The sequence below is a fragment of the Linepithema humile genome, chromosome 5 (assembly GCF_040581485.1).
Source record: "Linepithema humile isolate Giens D197 chromosome 5, Lhum_UNIL_v1.0, whole genome shotgun sequence".
Lineage (NCBI taxonomy): Eukaryota > Metazoa > Arthropoda > Insecta > Hymenoptera > Formicidae > Linepithema > Linepithema humile.
This window is the reverse complement of record NC_090132.1, coordinates 20,953,566-20,978,076: the sequence shown is the minus strand read 5'-3', so window position 1 is coordinate 20,978,076 and position 24,511 is coordinate 20,953,566. Positions and strand designations below refer to the sequence as shown.

General features: G+C 37.7%; 2 protein-coding genes across 2 annotated transcripts; one reads left to right on the top strand and one right to left on the bottom strand.

Annotated features, from left to right (window-relative positions):
- The first annotated feature begins 1,482 nt into the window (after window positions 1-1,482).
- LOC136999867 (uncharacterized) lies at window positions 1,483-12,772 on the top strand. The gene is made up of 9 exons (XM_067354666.1): window positions 1,483-6,850; window positions 7,122-7,602; window positions 7,874-8,354; window positions 8,626-9,106; window positions 9,378-9,858; window positions 10,130-10,610; window positions 10,882-11,362; window positions 11,634-12,114; window positions 12,386-12,772. Exons 7-8 carry the CDS (start codon window positions 11,226-11,228, stop codon window positions 12,097-12,099), a joined length of 603 nt encoding a protein of 200 aa, XP_067210767.1. The 5' UTR covers window positions 1,483-6,850; window positions 7,122-7,602; window positions 7,874-8,354; window positions 8,626-9,106; window positions 9,378-9,858; window positions 10,130-10,610; window positions 10,882-11,225; the 3' UTR covers window positions 12,100-12,114; window positions 12,386-12,772.
- An 810-nt stretch (window positions 12,773-13,582) lies between these two features.
- Window positions 13,583-15,529, bottom strand: LOC137000208 (uncharacterized). Its single transcript, XM_067356164.1, has 3 exons — window positions 15,280-15,529; window positions 14,876-15,024; window positions 13,583-14,512 (listed from the first exon to the last, which is right to left on the bottom strand). The coding sequence occupies exons 1-3, from the start codon at window positions 15,527-15,529 to the stop codon at window positions 13,583-13,585; spliced, it is 1,329 nt and encodes a 442-aa protein (XP_067212265.1).
- Between the last annotated feature and the right edge of the window lie 8,982 nt (window positions 15,530-24,511).

Here is a 24,511-nt window from a genome sequence, read left to right as displayed (position 1 = left end):
AGGTGTGGAATCAACAGATAAACTAAAATATCCTGCTTTTCTTAAATCTTCAAAAATAGAGTTTCTTATTTTTTCAGCCATTAAATCAATAATTTCATTACATATTGTTTTAGATAAATATGATGGTTTTCCAGAATTCCCATAACGGCTTATATGATCAGCGAGAAATGGATCAAATTGAGCAATTAATTCTAATAATCCAAGAAAATTTCCATTTTGAGGTGAATCAAATTTTTCTTCAGTGCCCCGAAATGGCAATCCTCGTTCTGCCAACGTAGATACGACTGCAACAATACGTTGAAGTACTTGCCTCCAATATTTTTGTTCTTTTATAATTTGTTTTTCTAATTTTGTATTTAAAGTAGATTCACCTTTCCTTGTTAAATATGTGAGTAAAGCTGCTCTATGACAATTTAAATTCTCATGTTGTTTAATTACAATGGAGTTCCGCCAATCATTAAAGCCATTATTGGCTAAGGTGCAGTTTGAATTTGAAAAAAGCTTGCATACAAAACAATAAACACATCCAGTTGATGGAGAATACACTAACCATTCTCGACTATATTTTTCGCCATTAATTTTTGTGGAATAGAAAAGCCCTCGAGAGCAATATCTTGCTTGATTTTTATATATCTGTTTGGATTTTTCAAATGAATCCTGCCAGTTTTGGCAATCAGCAGGTCCTTTTTGAACCCAAAATGAAATATCATCCTTAGTTAAAGTATTCCATAGACCGACATCACTATATTTTGTATTGATATTTTCTTGAGAACTTCTTATTTTATAGTCTAAAATATTATAATCAAATATAGTTTTCTTTTTTTTAAACGGATATAGATCAAAGAAATCTTGAATGAAAAAACGAATGCAAATTTCCGTTCTTATATATAATTTTTAGAAAATATGAATACTATAAAATAAATGCAAATATAAATGTGAATAACGTTCAGTTCGTATTTTGTTCAATTTGTTCAAAAGATGATAAAAAAAAAATATATATATATATATATATATTTGTAACTTATATGTGAATATATCACATATTTATTTGTTATTGTTTGAAGAAAAAATCGTATATTGTTTTTTATTCTCGTGTTTATTATTCATAATTAAATTATTATTATATTGTTATTAATTATTATAATATTATTATTTACAATAAAAATTAAGTATAAAATAAAAAAGTTACAGAATAATGCTAATTGGAAATCATTTTAAAGAAATAGAACAAAAAATCGAATAAATAAAATCTGAATAAATTTAGCGATAATAATTATTAGCTTTGTAAATCATGCTTTTTATAACTATAATAATAATAATTTTTCAAATAAAATTTGAATAGAATGTTTTATTATATTAATAATTACAATAAAATTTGCATAATTACTATATTGTTTGACATTTTTGCTTTTATTGCATGTAAATGCAAACACTAACTTTAATTGAAAGCGAAAGTTAACAGATGAAAAGAAATGAGTAAAGCATGAACGTGGATATGCCTATTTATTCGCATTTATATTGTTTGTTTGTTGTTTATTTTTTAGTATATAACTATCTTGAGAAATAATAGGAGAAACAGCTTCTGTTCTGCAGTCTGCAGTTTCAGAATTAGACGCAGTATCTGTAGGAATATTTGTAGACATATCTGTAGAAATAGTTGGTACGTCAGGTTGACTCCTAATAAATAAATCCTCCTTCATGTATTCTCCTTCTGGTATTTTAAAATAACTATTAATTTGAGGTAAATTAGATAATTTAGCTTCTAATAACTTCTTCTTCTTCCTCTTTTGATATCCACTTGCAAAACTTCTTTTCATTTTTAATTAAAAATTTTAAATAAAACTTGAACCAGCACGGAAGTAAATCAGAAATAAACTGTTGTCTACGTCAGAGAAGCATTCAAGCGACCTAGCTATTCTGATATCGGAGACAATTGAACATAAAAACAATTGCAGGTATGGTACGTCAGACCACAGATGTATCATGCCGTCTTCATAGTTACAAATAAAGAGTTTCCGATATATGTATATACAGGGTGTCTGGCAATAATCGCCCCACCGGTCATATACAGGTAGAGGAGGTCAAATCGAGTAGAAAAGTCCTTTACCATTTTTTAATTTTCATAATAAGTACTGAGTAATTAACGAAAAAAGATCGGCGAATCCGCGCGAGTAAAGCGCGCGCGGTGAGAAGGACGTCCCACTGCTACGCGATCACTAGGACACAAGGATCTAGCGTTACGCGCCGCTCGTATGTTGCCATTGTCATTTGTAGAGCGCTCCTCCCAACGCTTCATCGCGCGCCTAGTGATCGCATAGCAGTGGGATGTCCTTCTCACCGCGCGCGCTTTACTCGCGCGGATTCGCCGATCTTTTTTCGTTAATTACTCAGTACTTATTATGAAAATTAAAAAATGGTAAAGGACTTTTCTACTCGATTTGACCTCCTCTACCTGTATATGACCGGTGGGGCGATTATTGCCAGACACCCTGTATATCTATATTATATATATATTTTTTTTAGCTATAATAGGAAAACCCGAAAAAAAGAAAATAAAAGAAAGGAGATATATAATTTTGTAATTTACGGCTTTTCGCAAAAAAATATTGTAATAAATTATTTTTTGTTGTGATAAATATAAAAAACATAATTGATAAAAAAGGCTATAACAATAAAAAATAATTTTTTATTATTTGAATAATTTTTTGCTGTTATTATTTTATTAACAATTTTATTAACAAAAAATACATTTTTTTTATTTTTTCTATATTAAGGAGGCCTCCTTATAATGTGAAGCCCCTAAGCTGTAGCTTATTTAGCTTATGTGTAGATCCGGCACTGTAGAGGTGACTAATATTGGACCACATAAATCGCTGAAGATTCGTTCACAAGGTTTTCCGTGCATGTAACTTCTTGTTTTTGTAAAAGATTGACAATGCTGTTTTTCATATATACATGCTTCACATAAAAATTGATGTTGAGAAGTAAATTTTATTTTATTCAAAGCTCCTTCATTGATTAATTTTTATAAGGAACGTTGATTGATATGTCTTTCATGCCAATCTTTTATGCCATAGTTTAAAATCATTTTTCTGGACGGTATTTACTTCAAGATTCGAAATTGTTCGAAACTGCATTATTATTCTGTTAAAATTCTTCTTTTACAATCTTCATTTCTCTCTTTGTAAGTATTCCTTCAGAAAATAAATTCTTCTTTAGCTCTGGAACATAAAGTACATTTTCAATTATTGAATCATGCCATTTATTGTTTATAAGTTTTTGAATTTTAATTATTCCAGTTCCTTTGACGTCTAATTGTCGATTGTCTCCAAGTGAAACTTTTACATTTTTCATTGTTTCATCAAGTGTATTAAAGAAATCACGACGATATGACATATGTTTTGAAGATCCACTATCTATAATCCAAGCATCTTCAGTTTTAATATGCATATCTTTTTCTTCTTTACTTACAGTAAAAGCTGAAAAATTGCTTTGTTGTTTTTCTTTCGACGAATCTTGTTTAGTTTCACGTAATTTTTTCGAAACCTTACATTCAGATGCATAATGTCCTTTCTTTTGACAATTATAGCACATAATTGGATTTCTTATTAAATCCTGATTTTTGATTCTTTGAAACTTTATCGTCTTCTTTAGTTTTTGACAATGCGATCAATGCATTTTCTTTTTGTTCGTTGGAAGTTAGAAAAGCCTCTTCATCTAGTAAACGTGTTGTCAAATTAATAAGTGTTTGTTTATCTTCTGATGTAGATAACCAAGCTTGTCTGAAGTTTCTATATTTAATTGGAATAGTTCCGATGATTTTCGTGATAATTGCTGTATCACTAATCAGTTCACTAATAGTCCTTGATTTGACGTGCAAGATTTTCAACTTTTGCAACGTGTTGCAAATTGCGACAGTGTCTGTTGAATTCATTACATATTGATGAAAATGTTCATGCACTAACATTTTATTCAATTCACTTTTCTGCTCATAAATTGAATCTAATTTGTCGACTATTTCTTTTGAAGTCTGACAATTTTCGATTAAAGTGATTTGAGTAACCTCAAGAGTAGATGTGAGAATGAACATAGCAGTTGCATCATCTTTTAACCATTCTTGTTTTTCCGCAGGACGATCATTATTCGGTTTTAATGCAACTCCTGTCGCAATTTCATAAAGTCCTTTTGCTCTTAAAGCACATTTTATTTGAAATTTCCATTGATGATAACTACTTCCATTAAATTTGATAACATAAAGTTTTTAATTTCTCTGCCATTTTCTTTAATTTAATTTTGATTGAATGAAACAGATTCGACGATTTACAATTGAGTCACTTTAGATGAGAAATAATCCACTATCTTCTCACTTTTTTGAATTCGTTTAGACAATGTTAAAAAATGTTTTTGATAATCAATGCGCACGACGCACTCGATTGCGCACACGATTTAACGCGGAAGATCGATTTACGAAAACTGATTTCGCGGACTTATTATTTCACTAAGCCACAGTTTACCAACGTTCTGTGCCCATTACCTTTTGAATCAAATGTGAAATAATATATATTCGATCGTTTAACCTTTTTAATTAATCAATTGAAAATACAAAGATCATGAGAAGAAGAATTATTATTATATATCGTAATCAAGGTGATAACAATATTTCAATAAATATGTTTATAGTGAAAATAAAATAAGTACTTGATTTTAAATGTAAATTATAATAATTTACTCCAATACTTTCTAAATATCTACCGATATTAGAAATATCTTTCTAAATATTATAGCTATTGATTGATAGCTTTTATTGTTATGAGCTTCCGCGTTCAGGATTTTCATTCCGGTGTTACTTATTCTAATTACGTTTTACGTATATTTAGATATGTTTATTATTAACGAATCGTTTTAGATCATTTTATTAGCTATTGCTAAAATTATATTTTTCCAGATTGCAAGGTATTAATAATTCTTAAATCAAATAAAATCAATAAGGAGCGTAAAGAGCCACAATGCTAGATTTTCGTGCAAAGGTTATGATATATTCATTAAAAATGTTTACAAACGTTTCAGCCTGCCATCAGGCCTTCTTCAATGTACAAAATAAGAAACAATAAAATATAAAATTCGCCCGCAATGATTAAATAATTAAAAGATGTAAAAGACGTATTTGCAATCCTTTATCGACCATATTGTTGTTCGTTAATAAATTAGATAGGACTGCAATAGATGCAAAAAAATACAATAATAGTTAAAATAAATAAAATAAAAAGAAGGTAAAATTAAGAAAAAAGATAAACGTACTTGTATTAATTACATGATGGAGAAGCGCTCGCCCAAGTAGAAGGAACGAGATGGAAAAGTTAAGACCAGATGTCTTTACATGTTGAACTTGAATATTTTAGTGATCGTAATTTGTTATTGGTATCGTAATTGGTTGTTGAAATTCAGAAATTCCAATTGACGGTAGAAAGGGAGAAAGGGGGGGAGGGGAAGGAGTCAATAGGGAAGGAGAAAGATGGGGGTAAAAGGAAATTGGTAGAGGAAAAAGGAGGAAAAAAAAATTTATAGAGGAGGAATTAAATTAATAATCGGGAGATAGGCATCAGGTAAATGATCCGTGTCGTTTTGATTATTGAGCCCTGCATTTTGTCTTTTAATAAAGACCATTTTAGAAATCAGTCTTTTCGGATAAGAGGGTTCACCGTCCAATATCTTAACATTATTCCAATCAAAATCATGGGAAGAATCAATTCTGTGTTTGGAAATGACAGAAGAAGAACAGCTCTTCTTATTAATGTCGTTTTTATGTTCTTTTATTCTGGTGTTAAGTTGTCTTTTCGTCTGTCCAACATAAGTCATATTACAATTAATAATTCTTCCCTCCCATGGGTACACCTTGTCGTGGTGGGAGGGCTCAGTATCCTTCAGGATGGTGGTTTATCCTTAAGGATTTAAAGGGTAAACCATCCTGAAGGAGAAGCTAACGTACCCTCGACACAGCATTGCCACGAGTCGATCAATGGCTCTTAGGTGGCGAGCGCATGTAATGCATTGAAATGATTATAACAATTGGGCCCTAGCGAATCATCTTTAAAGTGATTGAATTTATTTAATGTAATGTAATATTTTACTTTTACAATAATAATATTTTATTCCTTGAAAAGCAAATAATTTCAATTCTTCCAACTTACAATAAAGTTAAATTAAAGTTTTTACTGAATATTTACTAAAAAGTTAGTTTTTCCTCAATGTATAAGAATTTGATTAAAAATTATGGGAAATAAAGGAAAAAATTAATATGTACAATAATTTTATTTATAAAATACTAAGTTTAACACATTATTAATCTGAACTCGATTTTGTATTTTACAGATCAACTCCGCTCTTGTCCGTTGCGTATGATGGATGGCAACCGCTACGGCTATGGCTACGGCTGCGGCTACGGTTACGGCTACGGCTATGGCTACGGCAAGGGCTGCCGGCAACGGTTGCGGCTGCGGCTACGGCTGGTGCCTACGAATGCGGCTGCGGCTACGGTTGGGCTAGGCTACATAGCTACGGGCCACTCTATAATTCGTCGCTAATGCTGGACATTAGCGACTTATTGAAGAATGGCCCTGCGGCCACGCCTATGTCAATGATCAAGTTTGCGGACGCGTCTACGCCCACGCCGTCGCCAAAGCGCACGCCAGCCCCCAACGCCGTAGTCTACGCTAATGCTAAAACCTACGCCAACGCCAAAGCCTACGCCAACACCAACTCCTACGCCATCGTCAACGCCCACGCCCACGCTGACGCTAACGTCAACACCAACGCCAATAAAATATACGAGGCCTAACGAATCATCTTTCAGGTAATTGCATTTATTTATTAATAGGTATTTTAGTATCATAATAATATTTTTTTCCTTGAAAAGCAAATAATTTCAATTCTTTCAACTTACAATGAAGTTAAATTAAAGTTTTTACTGAATATTTACTAAAAAATTAGTTTTTTCTCAATGTATAAGAATTTGATTAAAAATTATGGGAAATAAAGAAAAAATTTAATATGTACAATAATTTTATTTATAAAATACTAAGTTTAACACATTATTAATCTGAACTCGATTTTGTATTTTACAGATCAACTCCGCTCTTGTCCGTTGCGTATGATGGATGGCAACCGCTACGGCTATGGCTACGGCTGCGGCTACGGTTACGGCTACGGCTATGGCTACGGCAAGGGCTGCCGGCAACGGTTGCGGCTGCGGCTACGGCTGGTGCCTACGAATGCGGCTGCGGCTACGGTTGGGCTAGGCTACATAGCTACGGGCCACTCTATAATTCGTCGCTAATGCTGGACATTAGCGACTTATTGAAGAATGGCCCTGCGGCCACGCCTATGTCAATGATCAAGTTTGCGGACGCGTCTACGCCCACGCCGTCGCCAAAGCGCACGCCAGCCCCCAACGCCGTAGTCTACGCTAATGCTAAAACCTACGCCAACGCCAAAGCCTACGCCAACACCAACTCCTACGCCATCGTCAACGCCCACGCCCACGCTGACGCTAACGTCAACACCAACGCCAATAAAATATACGAGGCCTAACGAATCATCTTTCAGGTAATTGCATTTATTTATTAATAGGTATTTTAGTATCATAATAATATTTTTTTCCTTGAAAAGCAAATAATTTCAATTCTTTCAACTTACAATGAAGTTAAATTAAAGTTTTTACTGAATATTTACTAAAAAATTAGTTTTTTCTCAATGTATAAGAATTTGATTAAAAATTATGGGAAATAAAGAAAAAATTTAATATGTACAATAATTTTATTTATAAAATACTAAGTTTAACACATTATTAATCTGAACTCGATTTTGTATTTTACAGATCAACTCCGCTCTTGTCCGTTGCGTATGATGGATGGCAACCGCTACGGCTATGGCTACGGCTGCGGCTACGGTTACGGCTACGGCTATGGCTACGGCAAGGGCTGCCGGCAACGGTTGCGGCTGCGGCTACGGCTGGTGCCTACGAATGCGGCTGCGGCTACGGTTGGGCTAGGCTACATAGCTACGGGCCACTCTATAATTCGTCGCTAATGCTGGACATTAGCGACTTATTGAAGAATGGCCCTGCGGCCACGCCTATGTCAATGATCAAGTTTGCGGACGCGTCTACGCCCACGCCGTCGCCAAAGCGCACGCCAGCCCCCAACGCCGTAGTCTACGCTAATGCTAAAACCTACGCCAACGCCAAAGCCTACGCCAACACCAACTCCTACGCCATCGTCAACGCCCACGCCCACGCTGACGCTAACGTCAACACCAACGCCAATAAAATATACGAGGCCTAACGAATCATCTTTCAGGTAATTGCATTTATTTATTAATAGGTATTTTAGTATCATAATAATATTTTTTTCCTTGAAAAGCAAATAATTTCAATTCTTTCAACTTACAATGAAGTTAAATTAAAGTTTTTACTGAATATTTACTAAAAAATTAGTTTTTTCTCAATGTATAAGAATTTGATTAAAAATTATGGGAAATAAAGAAAAAATTTAATATGTACAATAATTTTGATTATAAAATACTAAGTTTAACACATTATTAATCTGAACTCGATTTTGTATTTTACAGATCAACTCCGCTCTTGTCCGTTGCGTATGATGGATGGCAACCGCTACGGCTATGGCTACGGCTGCGGCTACGGTTACGGCTACGGCTATGGCTACGGCAAGGGCTGCCGGCAACGGTTGCGGCTGCGGCTACGGCTGGTGCCTACGAATGCGGCTGCGGCTACGGTTGGGCTAGGCTACATAGCTACGGGCCACTCTATAATTCGTCGCTAATGCTGGACATTAGCGACTTATTGAAGAATGGCCCTGCGGCCACGCCTATGTCAATGATCAAGTTTGCGGACGCGTCTACGCCCACGCCGTCGCCAAAGCGCACGCCAGCCCCCAACGCCGTAGTCTACGCTAATGCTAAAACCTACGCCAACGCCAAAGCCTACGCCAACACCAACTCCTACGCCATCGTCAACGCCCACGCCCACGCTGACGCTAACGTCAACACCAACGCCAATAAAATATACGAGGCCTAACGAATCATCTTTCAGGTAATTGCATTTATTTATTAATAGGTATTTTAGTATCATAATAATATTTTTTTCCTTGAAAAGCAAATAATTTCAATTCTTTCAACTTACAATGAAGTTAAATTAAAGTTTTTACTGAATATTTACTAAAAAATTAGTTTTTTCTCAATGTATAAGAATTTGATTAAAAATTATGGGAAATAAAGAAAAAATTTAATATGTACAATAATTTTATTTATAAAATACTAAGTTTAACACATTATTAATCTGAACTCGATTTTGTATTTTACAGATCAACTCCGCTCTTGTCCGTTGCGTATGATGGATGGCAACCGCTACGGCTATGGCTACGGCTGCGGCTACGGTTACGGCTACGGCTATGGCTACGGCAAGGGCTGCCGGCAACGGTTGCGGCTGCGGCTACGGCTGGTGCCTACGAATGCGGCTGCGGCTACGGTTGGGCTAGGCTACATAGCTACGGGCCACTCTATAATTCGTCGCTAATGCTGGACATTAGCGACTTATTGAAGAATGGCCCTGCGGCCACGCCTATGTCAATGATCAAGTTTGCGGACGCGTCTACGCCCACGCCGTCGCCAAAGCGCACGCCAGCCCCCAACGCCGTAGTCTACGCTAATGCTAAAACCTACGCCAACGCCAAAGCCTACGCCAACACCAACTCCTACGCCATCGTCAACGCCCACGCCCACGCTGACGCTAACGTCAACACCAACGCCAATAAAATATACGAGGCCTAACGAATCATCTTTCAGGTAATTGCATTTATTTATTAATAGGTATTTTAGTATCATAATAATATTTTTTTCCTTGAAAAGCAAATAATTTCAATTCTTTCAACTTACAATGAAGTTAAATTAAAGTTTTTACTGAATATTTACTAAAAAATTAGTTTTTTCTCAATGTATAAGAATTTGATTAAAAATTATGGGAAATAAAGAAAAAATTTAATATGTACAATAATTTTATTTATAAAATACTAAGTTTAACACATTATTAATCTGAACTCGATTTTGTATTTTACAGATCAACTCCGCTCTTGTCCGTTGCGTATGATGGATGGCAACCGCTACGGCTATGGCTACGGCTGCGGCTACGGTTACGGCTACGGCTATGGCTACGGCAAGGGCTGCCGGCAACGGTTGCGGCTGCGGCTACGGCTGGTGCCTACGAATGCGGCTGCGGCTACGGTTGGGCTAGGCTACATAGCTACGGGCCACTCTATAATTCGTCGCTAATGCTGGACATTAGCGACTTATTGAAGAATGGCCCTGCGGCCACGCCTATGTCAATGATCAAGTTTGCGGACGCGTCTACGCCCACGCCGTCGCCAAAGCGCACGCCAGCCCCCAACGCCGTAGTCTACGCTAATGCTAAAACCTACGCCAACGCCAAAGCCTACGCCAACACCAACTCCTACGCCATCGTCAACGCCCACGCCCACGCTGACGCTAACGTCAACACCAACGCCAATAAAATATACGAGGCCTAACGAATCATCTTTCAGGTAATTGCATTTATTTATTAATAGGTATTTTAGTATCATAATAATATTTTTTTCCTTGAAAAGCAAATAATTTCAATTCTTTCAACTTACAATGAAGTTAAATTAAAGTTTTTACTGAATATTTACTAAAAAATTAGTTTTTTCTCAATGTATAAGAATTTGATTAAAAATTATGGGAAATAAAGAAAAAATTTAATATGTACAATAATTTTATTTATAAAATACTAAGTTTAACACATTATTAATCTGAACTCGATTTTGTATTTTACAGATCAACTCCGCTCTTGTCCGTTGCGTATGATGGATGGCAACCGCTACGGCTATGGCTACGGCTGCGGCTACGGTTACGGCTACGGCTATGGCTACGGCAAGGGCTGCCGGCAACGGTTGCGGCTGCGGCTACGGCTGGTGCCTACGAATGCGGCTGCGGCTACGGTTGGGCTAGGCTACATAGCTACGGGCCACTCTATAATTCGTCGCTAATGCTGGACATTAGCGACTTATTGAAGAATGGCCCTGCGGCCACGCCTATGTCAATGATCAAGTTTGCGGACGCGTCTACGCCCACGCCGTCGCCAAAGCGCACGCCAGCCCCCAACGCCGTAGTCTACGCTAATGCTAAAACCTACGCCAACGCCAAAGCCTACGCCAACACCAACTCCTACGCCATCGTCAACGCCCACGCCCACGCTGACGCTAACGTCAACACCAACGCCAATAAAATATACGAGGCCTAACGAATCATCTTTCAGGTAATTGCATTTATTTATTAATAGGTATTTTAGTATCATAATAATATTTTTTTTCTTGAAAAGCAAATAATTTCAATTCTTTCAACTTACAATGAAGTTAAATTAAAGTTTTTACTGAATATTTACTAAAAAATTAGTTTTTTCTCAATGTATAAGAATTTGATTAAAAATTATGGGAAATAAAGAAAAAATTTAATATGTACAATAATTTTATTTATAAAATACTAAGTTTAACACATTATTAATCTGAACTCGATTTTGTATTTTACAGATCAACTCCGCTCTTGTCCGTTGCGTATGATGGATGGCAACCGCTACGGCTATGGCTGCGGCTGCGGCTACGGTTACGGCTACGGCTATGGCTACGGCAAGGGCTGCCGGCAACGGTTGCGGCTGCGGCTACGGCTGGTGCCTACGAATGCGGCTGCGGCTACGGTTGGGCTAGGCTACATAGCTACGGGCCACTCTATAATTCGTCGCTAATGCTGGACATTAGCGACTTATTGAAGAATGGCCCTGCGGCCACGCCTATGTCAATGATCAAGTTTGCGGACGCGTCTACGCCCACGCCGTCGCCAAAGCGCACGCCAGCCCCCAACGCCGTAGTCTACGCTAATGCTAAAACCTACGCCAACGCCAAAGCCTACGCCAACACCAACTCCTACGCCATCGTCAACGCCCACGCCCACGCTGACGCTAACGTCAACACCAACGCCAATAAAATATACGAGGCCTAACGAATCATCTTTCAGGTAATTGCATTTATTTATTAATAGGTATTTTAGTATCATAATAATATTTTTTTTCTTTAAAAGCAAATAATTTCAATTCTTTCAACTTACAATGAAGTTAAATTAAAGTTTTTACTGAATATTTACTAAAAAATTAGTTTTTTCTCAATGTATAAGAATTTGATTAAAAATTATGGGAAATAAAGAAAAAATTTAATATGTACAATAATTTTATTTATAAAATACTAAGTTTAACACATTATTAATCTGAACTCGATTTTGTATTTTACAGATCAACTCCGCTCTTGTCCGTTGCGTATGATGGATGGCAACCGCTACGGCTATGGCTACGGCTGCGGCTACGGTTACGGCTACGGCTATGGCTACGGCAAGGGCTGCCGGCAACGGTTGCGGCTGCGGCTACGGCTGGTGCCTACGAATGCGGCTGCGGCTACGGTTGGGCTAGGCTACATAGCTACGGGCCACTCTATAATTCGTCGCTAATGCTGGACATTAGCGACTTATTGAAGAATGGCCCTGCGGCCACGCCTATGTCAATGATCAAGTTTGCGGACGCGTCTACGCCCACGCCGTCGCCAAAGCGCACGCCAGCCCCCAACGCCGTAGTCTACGCTAATGCTAAAACCTACGCCAACGCCAAAGCCTACGCCATCGTCAACTCCCACGCCCACGCTGACGCTAACATCAACACCAACGCCAATAAAATATACGAGGCCTAACGAATCATCTTTCAGGTAATTTCATTTATTTATTAATAGGTATTTTAGTATCATAATAATATTTTTTTCCTTGAAAAGCAAATAATTTTAATTCTTTCAACTTACAATGAAGTTAAATTAAAGTTTTTACTGAATATTTACTAAAAAATTAGTTTTTTCTCAATGTATAAAAATTTGATTAAAAATTATGGGAAATAAAGGAAAAATTGTCTTACATAACATGTAATTTGAGCACTGAGTCTCCGTGAGTTGTCAACTTCACGGAGTTGTTTTTTCTGGGTGTTTTTATCGTGGTTCTCTTTCCACTAAGACGGTTGTCGATCAAGACTAACCCTCGCGGCTCGTGTAAAGCACCGGCCTTCGGCCCCATACTTGGGGTTACGGTGTAAGTCGCCACCTATTCCCCCCCCCCCCCTCGTGCACGGCCAGCCGTCATGTCAAAACACCGGCGTGCTAACAAGACTGGCAAGATCCCGGATTTTTTATCGAGGTTTACTCCCCTATCCTGGTGTCGTGAATAACACGCCTAACGGGTCCAGGCATCCGGGGGTTTGGAATCAAAGTCCCCGTCTTTTACCAGCGATTGGGAATAGTCCTTACAGGAGTTGTTGGGTTCCTCACGGTTCCTCCAGCGGAGGGAACCGTGTACCTCTTGCCCCGAAGAGAGGTCTCAGCGGACCACCCTTCGGAGCCCACCGGGGTGAAAAAGAGAGAGGTCGCTAGGCTCTCCCATCTCCCACCCAGCATTATCACGGCGCGTTATTCACGCCTAGGCGCGGAAGGCATGGCCTTATCCGGCCACCTCCTTGGCCCCTCCTCCTCTTTCTCTGAGAGGAGGTCGTGCCTCCCTCCCCCCTTCTCTCCCGCTCAACCTTCTCCTTCCGAGACATTACCGTCTCACAGAAGGAGGAGACTGCCACCCAACTCTCCTCTCTCTCCAACATCCCTCTAACCAGGGAAGGAAGAGAGAGGTCTCCGCCCACCATTTCGACCAGGGTCCGACGCTCTACGGTCCACGCTGGGCACTCCTCCAGCGTGTGCTGCGCCGAGTCCCGGTTGGCCGCGCAATGGTAGCACCGCGTAGTGCGCTGCTTACCTATTCGGCACAGGTAGTCATCAAAGCAATCATACCCGGTGAAAACCTGCGCCAGGCAGAACGAAATTCCGCCTCCCCTCCTGCCTACCCACTTCTGTAGGCAGGGCTGGATAGTCTCGACGGTCTTCAGTTCCGGAAGACCCGGAGTATTGTGTTCGCCCAGTCGGTGTTTCCACTCTCTGAGCGCCCACCTCCGGGCCCTCGCCTTTTCCCTTTCCATTTTCTTGGGAATGATTTCCGGGGAAATGCCACTCCGTCCGACCTCAATCGCGCACCGATAAGCTTCGGCGCGCGAACTAGCGACTAGGTCGAACGGGAGCACCTTTGCCAGGGTCGTGGACGCCACGTACGACACCGTCCGATAACAACGGGCGACCCTGATGGCCATGCGCCGATCGGCCTTACGCACCAAGGCGCTGGCGCGTTTATTGGCCATCAGTCGTTTGCCCAAATCGGTGCCCCGTAAAGAAATACCAATCGGACGGTGTTCGTGTAAAGGTGCCGGACTTTGGCACCTGGATCGTCGAGATTGGGCAGGAGGCGACACAACGCTTTCGCCATCCTGGGAGGTCCACTCTGGGAGCTAGAGCATCGAAATGCTGTATGAACTTAGAGTCCATCCAGGGTAAAGCCCAGATATTTTATCTGGAACCCCACAGGGATATTGGACCCTCCGACGTTAATGTATGTCGGAGGTGGTCTTCCTCCTGTCTTCTTGTAGAAGAACAGGGCTTCTTTTTTCTTGTAGAAGAACAGGGTTTTTGTCTTTTGAGGAGCCACTTCTAATCCTAGGCCCCGTATTACGCGCACTACGCTGGCCACGGCTGCGGTTGCTACAGCCGCGGCCTCTTTTCAATCCTCCCCCCGAGCCATGACAAGTGTGTCGTCGGCGTAACAGACGACGTCAAAGCCAGGGGGAAGGACCGCTCGAAGCACTACATCGTACCCGAAATTCCACAGCATCAGGCCCAAAACAGACCCCTGTGGAACCCCGCGGTACATCCTCCTCTCGCACACCGCGCCTGTTCCGTCCTTGTATGCGAACGTTCTGCCTCGGAGGTAGTCCCACAGGACTGCCCGGAGATACGGGAGCAGCTGAAGATGTTCAAATGCTGCCCCAGACAGTCCCAGGGGAGGGAGTTGAAGGCGTTCACAATATCCAACAATACCGCTAGTGCCACCTCCCCCCCCCCTTCTCCACTACGGCCTCCGAGAAAAAACAGACGTGGCGTATTGCATCCAAAGTCGACCGTCCCTCCCGGAAGCCATATTGTTTATCACTTGAAGTGGGACCATCCCGAGACAGGTGCTGAACGAGGCGTCCTACGATTACTCGCTCATAGAGCTTACCCGCCTCATCCAGCAAGCATATAGGCCGGTATGCGGAGGGTTGCTCCGGCGGCTTGCCATCTTTTTGGAGGAGAACCAGATTGGCTCTCCTCCACCGCGAGGAGAAGGCACCGGATCTGAGGCAGGCGGTGAACAGCCGCCCCATCCGATCGCCCAGCACCCTCGTCGCCAGGGCCCATGACCTGCCGGGAGTTCCGTCGGGTCTAGACGCCTTGGCCGCACCGCCAAGCCTGGCCCGCACTGCGGACATTTCCTCTGCCGAGACTGCCGGCTCCTCGGGCCACACCTCCCCAACCGTGGGGGGGAGGGATGATAGTTCCCCCTACTAGGAACAGTGTGTCCACAATATTCCCGAAAAATTCCGGTTTAAGTTTCTTTGCAGTCGGGGGCGCCCTTGGTTTCAACTTCTTGAGAACTATCTTGAAGAGACGTCCCCACGGATTCCCGGTCCAGGGTGGAAATAAGCACCTTTCACACCCTGGCCTTCGCTGTTTCGATGGCGGCTCGGAGGGCGTTTTGCGCCGCACGAAACCTCTCCAAAGCTATAGTCGTTTCGGCGTGATCCCCTCTTCTGCGTGTTCGCAGGAATCTGCGCCTGGCGGCCGAGGAAAGACGCCTAAGCTCGGCGATCTCCCCGGTCCACCAGTGCATCGTCCTACTGGGGGACCATTTAGATCGTGGCATGGACGCGTCACACGCGTTTTCAACCATGCCCACGACCCTCATGGCTTCCTGATCCAAGTATACGGCCTGACCGGATGGCATCGGCTAGGATTCCGCCAAAACAACCGCCATCAGGACGTCCTCCTCCATCTTCCGAAGGACCCAGCCCCTTTTCGGGGTGCTACGCCGGCGACGGCCGAGCGTTACGGTTGAGGTGGTCGAGGCCTCGATCACGATATATCGATGATCGGAACCCGAGTCTAGGTCTTCTTCCACCCTCCAACCCGTAACCCCGCGTGCGGCCGACGGAGAAGTCTACGTGAGATCCACGATGGACTCCCCCCGGGTACGCACGCAGGTGCTCCTCGAGCCTGTGTTTAACAGACACAGGCCGAGTGCCGCCGCCCTATCTCCCCCCCCTCCTGTCGGTTCGCGAAGAATTCCATAACATCGACCAGGTGTTGAAATCCCCCGCAACAATGGTGGGTCGGGAGAGGCATCTACGAATGCAGTCCCCAAGCCCTAACAGGAAGGTTTTAAAGGAGGGGAGCTTCCACCTCGGTAAGACGTAACACCCGAGGATAAAATAATCCTCCCACTCCACCGTTACGTAGCCCAGCCCGGCCCCAAACTTGGAGCTTGGGAAGAAGTTCGCGGTGGGCCGCCAGTAGATGGCGACCCCCTCACCCGTGGGATCCGTAAACCAATGGGGGTGGTCCTCCAGTAGAGCTCCGTGGCCACCCCCAATTCAAATCCACCCTCCGCCATGGTTTGTAGGAACAAATCCTGTGCCACGGCGGAGTGGTTCACATTCGCCTGGAGGATCCTTAAGGGTGGCACGGCCCTAGTCGGAATCTTCCAGTTGCTGATCACCTCTGACTCCTTAGCGGTCGGTGTTGGCTTGTGTTTGCCAACACCACGCCGTTCAAAGTCCCCCTTGGGCCTCTCCTCCTTCGGCTTAATCCAGGGGGTCTCATCCTCCTCTGAGGTCGCCTCCGCGATTGATTTTTGGGCGGGCGCGGGGGCCAATGCCACGCTCGATGTGCCCACCTCCTTGTTGTTTTCTGTGGGGGCGGACGCGGGGGCCAATGCCGCGTTCGGAACACCCACCACCACCATTACCGTTCCTGCGGGAACTGACGCGGGGGCCAAGGCCGCGTCCGGGGTTCCCGCCTCCCCCACCTTTATTTTTTCTGCAGCTCCTAAAACATTGTAAGGGCCTCTCCTCGAGGATTAAGGCCCTTACTTTGGCCCAACCGACCTGGATGCGGCCCGTCTAGGGGGCCTAGGAGGCATCAGGCGACGACAAAACAACATTGTGGTAAGTAATTTATCGTTAAAAACGTTATTTTTTAAAAATAATAGTGCAGGGACTGATTTAAAACACCAGTATTGTTTCAATCAAAGAGCTATTTTGATTAAAATAAAAGATAGAACTATGTATCCGTATTACACACAGAATGATCACAATATGATATAACAAAGCTTCAGAAGCATAAGTGAATAATACAATTATATTCCTTAATTTATTTCAAGTAAATTTGAGTTAAATTTAAATTTAAAAATTTAATTCTTTGTTTAGACGTGTGCATAAATAAACGAATATAAAGTTTAATGTGCGCAGTAATTATTTTATTAATATTAATTATTTCAAACACTAATCTGCATTTATTTTTTTATTTTACAGATCAACATTTTGTGCGCGTAATCGGTGCTACAAAATATATTCGTTCCGTCGTATAGTATAACAAAATGCGCGTCGGGAGTGCCGTTAATGCCGAGAGTTATAGCGAATCTATAGATGAACGCATTTTTGCTGTATGACAAATATTGGGACACGATTTTTTTTGACTTTAGGCTTGGCTCGGGGGAGGGAAAGGTCGGTTTCAATCATAAAATCTCCACTACAGCAGGGCAATCTTCGGGTCTACGTGCAGCGCGCTAGTTGTACAGATAGCCGGACTGTCAAAGGTAGTCGAGGACGGCTACCGGAGTTAGTCAAACGCTACCGATTGCTTTTCAGATGTCTTGTATCTAGTTGGTTGATTGGATGACTAATCACCTCATCTTCTTCAAGCTTATCTTTGCCTTCTGTTTTGAGAGAATCGTGCCCCAATTGGTAAATGTGGTCGTCTGAAACGCGGACGGAATTCGCGCGTAACGTCACAGCTTGGACAATTCGGTTCGATTCGCCTGTGATGTCGGGAGTGCCGTTTTAAGTATCGCGCGATTTTCGTATTCAGGTACGCATGCGAGCAATGCATGCGCCGCGAACGCGTGAGATTCAATGTGAGTGCTTCGAAGGACCACTGAGAGGAGGAGGAGGCTCAGGAGGAGCATCGGGCGCCGGCGGAGCAACTTTACGGTAAGCAATAATTCATTTATTTGTTGAAAATATTGTACACACATTAAAATATTTGAAAGACAAAAAATTCACATTAGTTAATATTTATCATTATTAGAATTTATTCGCATATTTTTTTACTTTTTATTTAAATAATTAAACTTTTTTAATAATTCTTTTATTACATATTTGCTTAGAAAACGAATTAAAAGTTCGATGTACTCAATATTTTTTATGATTTCACAAATATTTCATATTGTGAACGCTGCTATAATTTTGATTTATTTCGTGTTTTACAGATCAACTATGCAGATCAACAGAACGACAACTCCGCTGCTGCGCATCAATCGGTGAGTTAGTTTAATTTGTCTTTTATTATTAAGATAATGGATCAAATAATGGTGTAAAAATATATAAACGCGAGACACTTTGCAGGTCGTATAATTTTTATTGCCTTATAGTAGTTATATCAAAGTTTTATTCTCTTGTATTTTTTAAAAGTATTTTGAGTTGTACGTGCATTTGTTTTTAAAAGAACGAAGTACTTATTTTTTTAGTTTTAATTTATATTAAATTTAATTATGTGTTACTAATACATTAAAAAAAAGCAAAGTGTTTCTAATTTTGATTTTGATTGAGCCCGAAGTTGAAACAACTTTCATCAGCCTAATAGCCCTTTGAATGCATATATATTAAATATTAATCATATAATATTAAAAATATAATCATACACCAGAATACTTTAAATAAAATTATAAAAGGTACACTATTTCTTCGATTCATTATCTTAAAATGGATAGGCTAGGACTTAGATGCGTTGATGAATATTTAATCCTGGAATATTTCCTAAATGTATTTCATGATTGACAGATCAGAACAAAATATATTGAATTATTCAGAAAGTTTGTAGAATTTTTTGATGACAGAATTGAAAACAATTTTTATATGTTTATATATCTTTATTTAATAATGTATGCACAAGTTGTTAAAGATGGCCAAAAGTTGTCGAAAACAATGGTGCATATATTACTGAACAAAGATGACTCTAAACATATAAAAATAGTTTTCAATTTTATTATAAAAATTATTACAAATTTTTTAAATAACCTAATATATTTTTATTCTAAATAATGTACTTATGTTTATATATTTATATATGTTTATATATTTATTTATATTTTTTTTATATAAGAAAAAATAGAAGAAAAAAATATTTAAAAAAAAGATTATACATAAAATAAAAGATAAAACTTGTTAATACATAGAAAAAAAGTATTTGCTGCCGCAGTAAATTTTATATAAGCTATCGTAGCAAAATTTCTTACAGTTGATTATTATTTGAACAGCAAAGAGATTTGTTATAGATAATAATTTTATTTACCGAAATTAGTTTTTAAATCTGCAAATTATATTGCTAATATATAATAAGAAATTTATTTTTATCTTATTATCAAAGTTTGTATTAATGGCGACAATTCATTGCAATAGTAAAATAAATTTATTAAAAATTAATTATTTTGTTGTAACAGCGAATTTTAACTTGTTTTCTCATCTCAAAATTTGTCGATTTTTTGAACAAACCAGATTTGTTGCATATTGAATAATCTGTAAAAGTAGTTACAATAGCGAAATTTTATCGCTAACATATTTAACATGCACTAGCAACGATTATTTTATTGCGATAGCAAAATTCCTTTCCTGTGTGTAAATGTGTACTTTCATTTCTTCCTTCCCTACGGTAAGTGGTTTATTTTTTTATATCTTTCCAGGATTAAATATTATAAATTGGCGTTGAAAAGCAAAAGTAAGAAAATTTTTAAATACATATGTACCACAAATGTATCACAAATGTAAATTAAAAATGAAAAAGAAAATTCTTTTACACAAACGTAAATATATTAATGAATTATGATATATTTGAAATAATTTATTTAATAAAAAAGGAGTGCATGTTTTATTAACAATTTATTTACAATTTTGAAATATATATTTATTCTTGCTATACGTCAATTTCTTCGCAATCTTTCCTAGCCTACCCATGCATCCGTGGTCCTATGGCTTAACACTAAAACTACCAAAGCGGTCAAAATGACAGGTTTATTCTTTTTAGAATAATTATTTAAATTTATAATGTATTTGTTGAGATTTTTTTCTGTGACTTGTTGCATTGTGTTAAATAATTTAATTAATTAATGTACTTTTTCTCTTTATCACTTTTTATAAAAAAAGAAAAAAGAAATAGAAGTTGGTATATGTTAATCGTCGGTAGTTCCAGTGTTGATCCCATGGTTGAGCATGGACTTTCGAAATTCGTGGTCCCATTGATGATGGTCGAGCACGGATCTCGAAACATTGATATGATCGAACATTGAACAATGGTCGACTATCAATACAAATTTCGGACGCAACTAGCGAAAACTGAGCTGAGCTCTGCGCTAGAGTCCTGCGAGAAACATCGAGACAATCGCTCTCGGATTTTCGATGCAAATAGCGGTAACTGAGCTGAGCTCTGCGCTAAGCATCACTCGAAAAACGCCGAGGTCGTTATCCTCGGAATTCTCTCAAGTGAGAGATGTCATTTGCGTACACGAAAATGCGTATAACGTGATATTAAATCGATACTTATAAATTAAACCGTTAATTGTTAAATCATTTCCTCTATCCGCGTTTCTCGGTTTATTTGATTTACACGAGTTTTCAGATATCTACATCTTTTATTAGGTAGGATTTTCTATTAGATAGAATTGTTTTATTAGGTAGGATTTTTTGTTAGGCAGGATTAAACAATTTTGTATAAATTTTGTATTTTTTTTATTTCTGTGCATCGATAAATATTGAAACTTCTGCTTTGACAGTGAGTTTGTAGTTTATTGATGACAAAAATAATGATAAAACTTCGGGTGGGCAAACAGCAAGATTCTCTTTCGAAAAACGAAAGATGTTTCTTGCGCAAATAAAGCATTATATTGAAAGTAAGGCGTTTAGATGTTTAAATATATAGAAAATAACTTTCACGATAGGAAAGTTTTCTACAGTTTTATAAGATACTTTGCTCTTTTCAAATAAAATTTTTTAAATTTTCCATAAATCTTTTAAACGTTTAAACGTCTTTATTGACATCTTGATAGCAAATAAACTATTATATTAATTTTTATAATTGAAATATCGAGTTCAAAGGAATGATGAGGGTACATCTTCCTTTTATTTAATATTATTTTTGTTTTATGTTATTTTGTGTATTATTTCAGTGAAAAATTAAGAGGGCAATATATATAAGAAAATATATAAAAAGGTAATATAAAACAAATTATTGTTAATTCTATTTTAAATTATTTTGTTATATATTGTTACATATATTTTCCTCTATTCATTTTTCGATAAAAAAATGTTTCGTTTATTTGGAAATTTCATTTGTATTTTTTTGCGATTATCTACTTATCACTTAAGAGATATGAATGTTTTTTTCAATTTCTTACATAATTGCGATTACCATTGTAGTCGATCTCTTATATGTAAAACGATGCAAATGGAATCTTCAATAAATGTACAATATGAATATAAATGTACAAAATAAAATTTCCAATTCGACAATATTCACATTTATTTGTTTTAGGTTATCGAACAATGATATATTATGACAATGAAAAATGAAGAATAGTTTCCTAAAACAAAATAAATATTTTTTAGATTTTTATTAAACGCTTTTATTTTTTAGGTGTAATTTGTCAGGTATGATTTTTCAGACTTTTATTTAATGTTTCTTTATCTTTTATATTTATATATTTGATATGTATATGTATATCTGGTTAATGCTTTTAAGAAAGTTTTTTAACATGCTGTTTGATGTAGCGTCATAAAAATTTTAATTTTTTATCTATAATTATTTTCAGATTTTAACTTAATATTTTAATTTTTCAGATTTTAATTAAGTTTTTATTTTTTAGGTGTGATTTTGCAGGTATAATTTTTATTTTTATTTAATGTTTCTTTATCTTTTACACACATTAAAATATATAATTTTGTAATACATATAATTGTTATATTGAATTAACCAGTTGAGTGGTAATGTATCATATATGTACAAAAAAAAAGTGCCAAACGTGGTAATGTATCATATATGTACATTTCTAAATAACTTCACTAATTTTCAACAGATTTACATAAAAGTTGATATCCTAAGGTTTTATGGACTGCTGAACTCGAATCTATTGTCAAAATTGTAAAATTTAAAATGGCGGATCCAATATGGCGATTGTTAATTGTTAAAACGACTAAAATATTAGAGTTAGGTGAAATATTTATTTGTAGAGCTTTTTATGAGCTTCATTTTTTGTTTGACAACTTTTTTCGTACAATGAATATTTTCTGAAACAATTAACAAAAACAGTTTTATTTTTTAACCTTTGAGGGGGGCTAGGGGGCGGAGGGGGCATTTGCGCCAAAAATCCATTTGGAAATATTATTTACTAGATAAAATAAGTATTTAGATAAAATAAGTATTTAGGCTGAATATAAGCCAAATCGGAGGTGATAGCTTTTCGGAAGTCTTCCCCCCTTTTTTGATCCATCTCCACTTTTAACTGGAAAGTCGTAGTAAACATTTTCAAAAATCATTGTTCTTGTCTTGAAACGCCCTTTCAAATAATCCCTACTCGATCCATAGTGCCATTTAACATTTTAGACCCCTATTCTGCTCCCCGCCCCCAGGGGCAGGGGGGGGGGAATCCACACCCATTCCGAAAAGTTGCTTTTTCGAAAACTTTGAACCCATGTTTCACCGTTTTCCGATATTCTAACTTTTGACACAAATCTTTCGGAAAAGTCTACCACTCAACTGGTTAACATTTATCTTATGACGATGTTGGATAAACAAATATGGGAAATATTTGCCGAATCGATAACAATTGATAAGTGTATTACCAGAAAACAAATATATGTATTTGTGTACAAATTAATTAAATATATCGAGCTGTTTGTGTGTTATCATAGATTTGGTTCTGTATTTCTTGTACGGCGTATGGCATAGTAATAACCGAGAAAGGAAGTTATCATCGAAATCTACTGACAAAAAAAATGGCGAAAAAAAATTTCTAATGGCAAAGCATGGGGAAATGGTGACGTTTCTCATTACACGTGATAAACTAAGAAATGGTTATAATAATGTGTATTTAGTGCTCTAACATTCTTGCGTTGTATAGTTAAATATATTTTATACATTTATAAATAAAATTTTATTAACTATATACTATTATTTTATACTATATCTTTATCATTTATCTATTTTATACTATTGCTTTAGCATTTATTTTATACTGTATACTATATCAATACAAAACAAATTAAAAACTGAACTATGTTTTCTCTTCCTCTCATTGTTAAAATTTTATAATAATACGATATATTGGCAAAAATTTGATTAATTATTATGAAAGAAACAACTCGAAAATATAATTGCACGTTCGGGATTCACGATAACAATCAACGATAGCAAAGAGAAATAAAAAGTCGTATAGTTAATTTTGTACGTCGTCTGTGTCGCGTTTATACTACGCCTAAACTACTTGAATACGCTTTCTATGTTTTATGCATAAAAATGAAATGTATTCATTAATATATTCGCGTTTTACAGCATTGACAGCACTTTTTTATGTCATATCATAACATTAAAATATAAATAAATATGTAAACTTTCATAAATAAATTATTATCACAATTTTTGCAGCGTTATTTTAAACTCGTTAGCCTTGTCTAAGATGAGAATTGATTTTATTCCATTAAAATACCGCATTTTAATACATTTACGACGTTTTACGTTGTCTTATATTTTTATATAAATAAATATATAAGTTAAAATTAAAAATAAATATCCTCGAAATAAAATGTTTAAAAAAGAAATACTGTTTTGTATGTGTATGAATACCGACTTTCCACACAATAAATCTCGATGAAATAAATTTTGCAAAATACACGGTTTAACGAGTCATTTATATACAAATTTATAACTATCAAAATTAATTTTTTATAATTTTTATCCTTTATTACCTCAATTCAATTTTAATTAAATATAAATCAATATTCACAAAGAAATAAATATTCAAGCATCAAGTATCTATCTATCATAAAAGAAGGAATTTTGCGCAATTGATTTACTTCAAATAGGTAATAGAAAATGGAAAATACAAATTATATATCTCAATAAATAAGAATTGTGTAACAAATTTCGCA

Coding starts and splice junctions, on each gene's coding strand:
- LOC137000208 (XM_067356164.1), bottom strand. CDS start 15,529: ATGTCCGCAGTGCGGGCCAGGCTTGGCGGTGCGGCCAAGGCGTCTAGA. Junction 15,025..15,279: donor ATGCTTGCTGGATGAGGCGG/GTAAGCTCTATG, acceptor GAACATCTTCAG/CTGCTCCCGTATCTCCGGGC. Junction 14,513..14,875: donor CTGATGCTGTGGAATTTCGG/GTACGATGTAGT, acceptor TCGATGCTCTAG/CTCCCAGAGTGGACCTCCCA.
- LOC136999867 (XM_067354666.1), top strand. CDS start 11,226: ATGCTAAAACCTACGCCAACGCCAAAGCCTACGCCAACACCAACTCCT. Junction 11,363..11,633: donor CCTAACGAATCATCTTTCAG/GTAATTGCATTT, acceptor TGTATTTTACAG/ATCAACTCCGCTCTTGTCCG.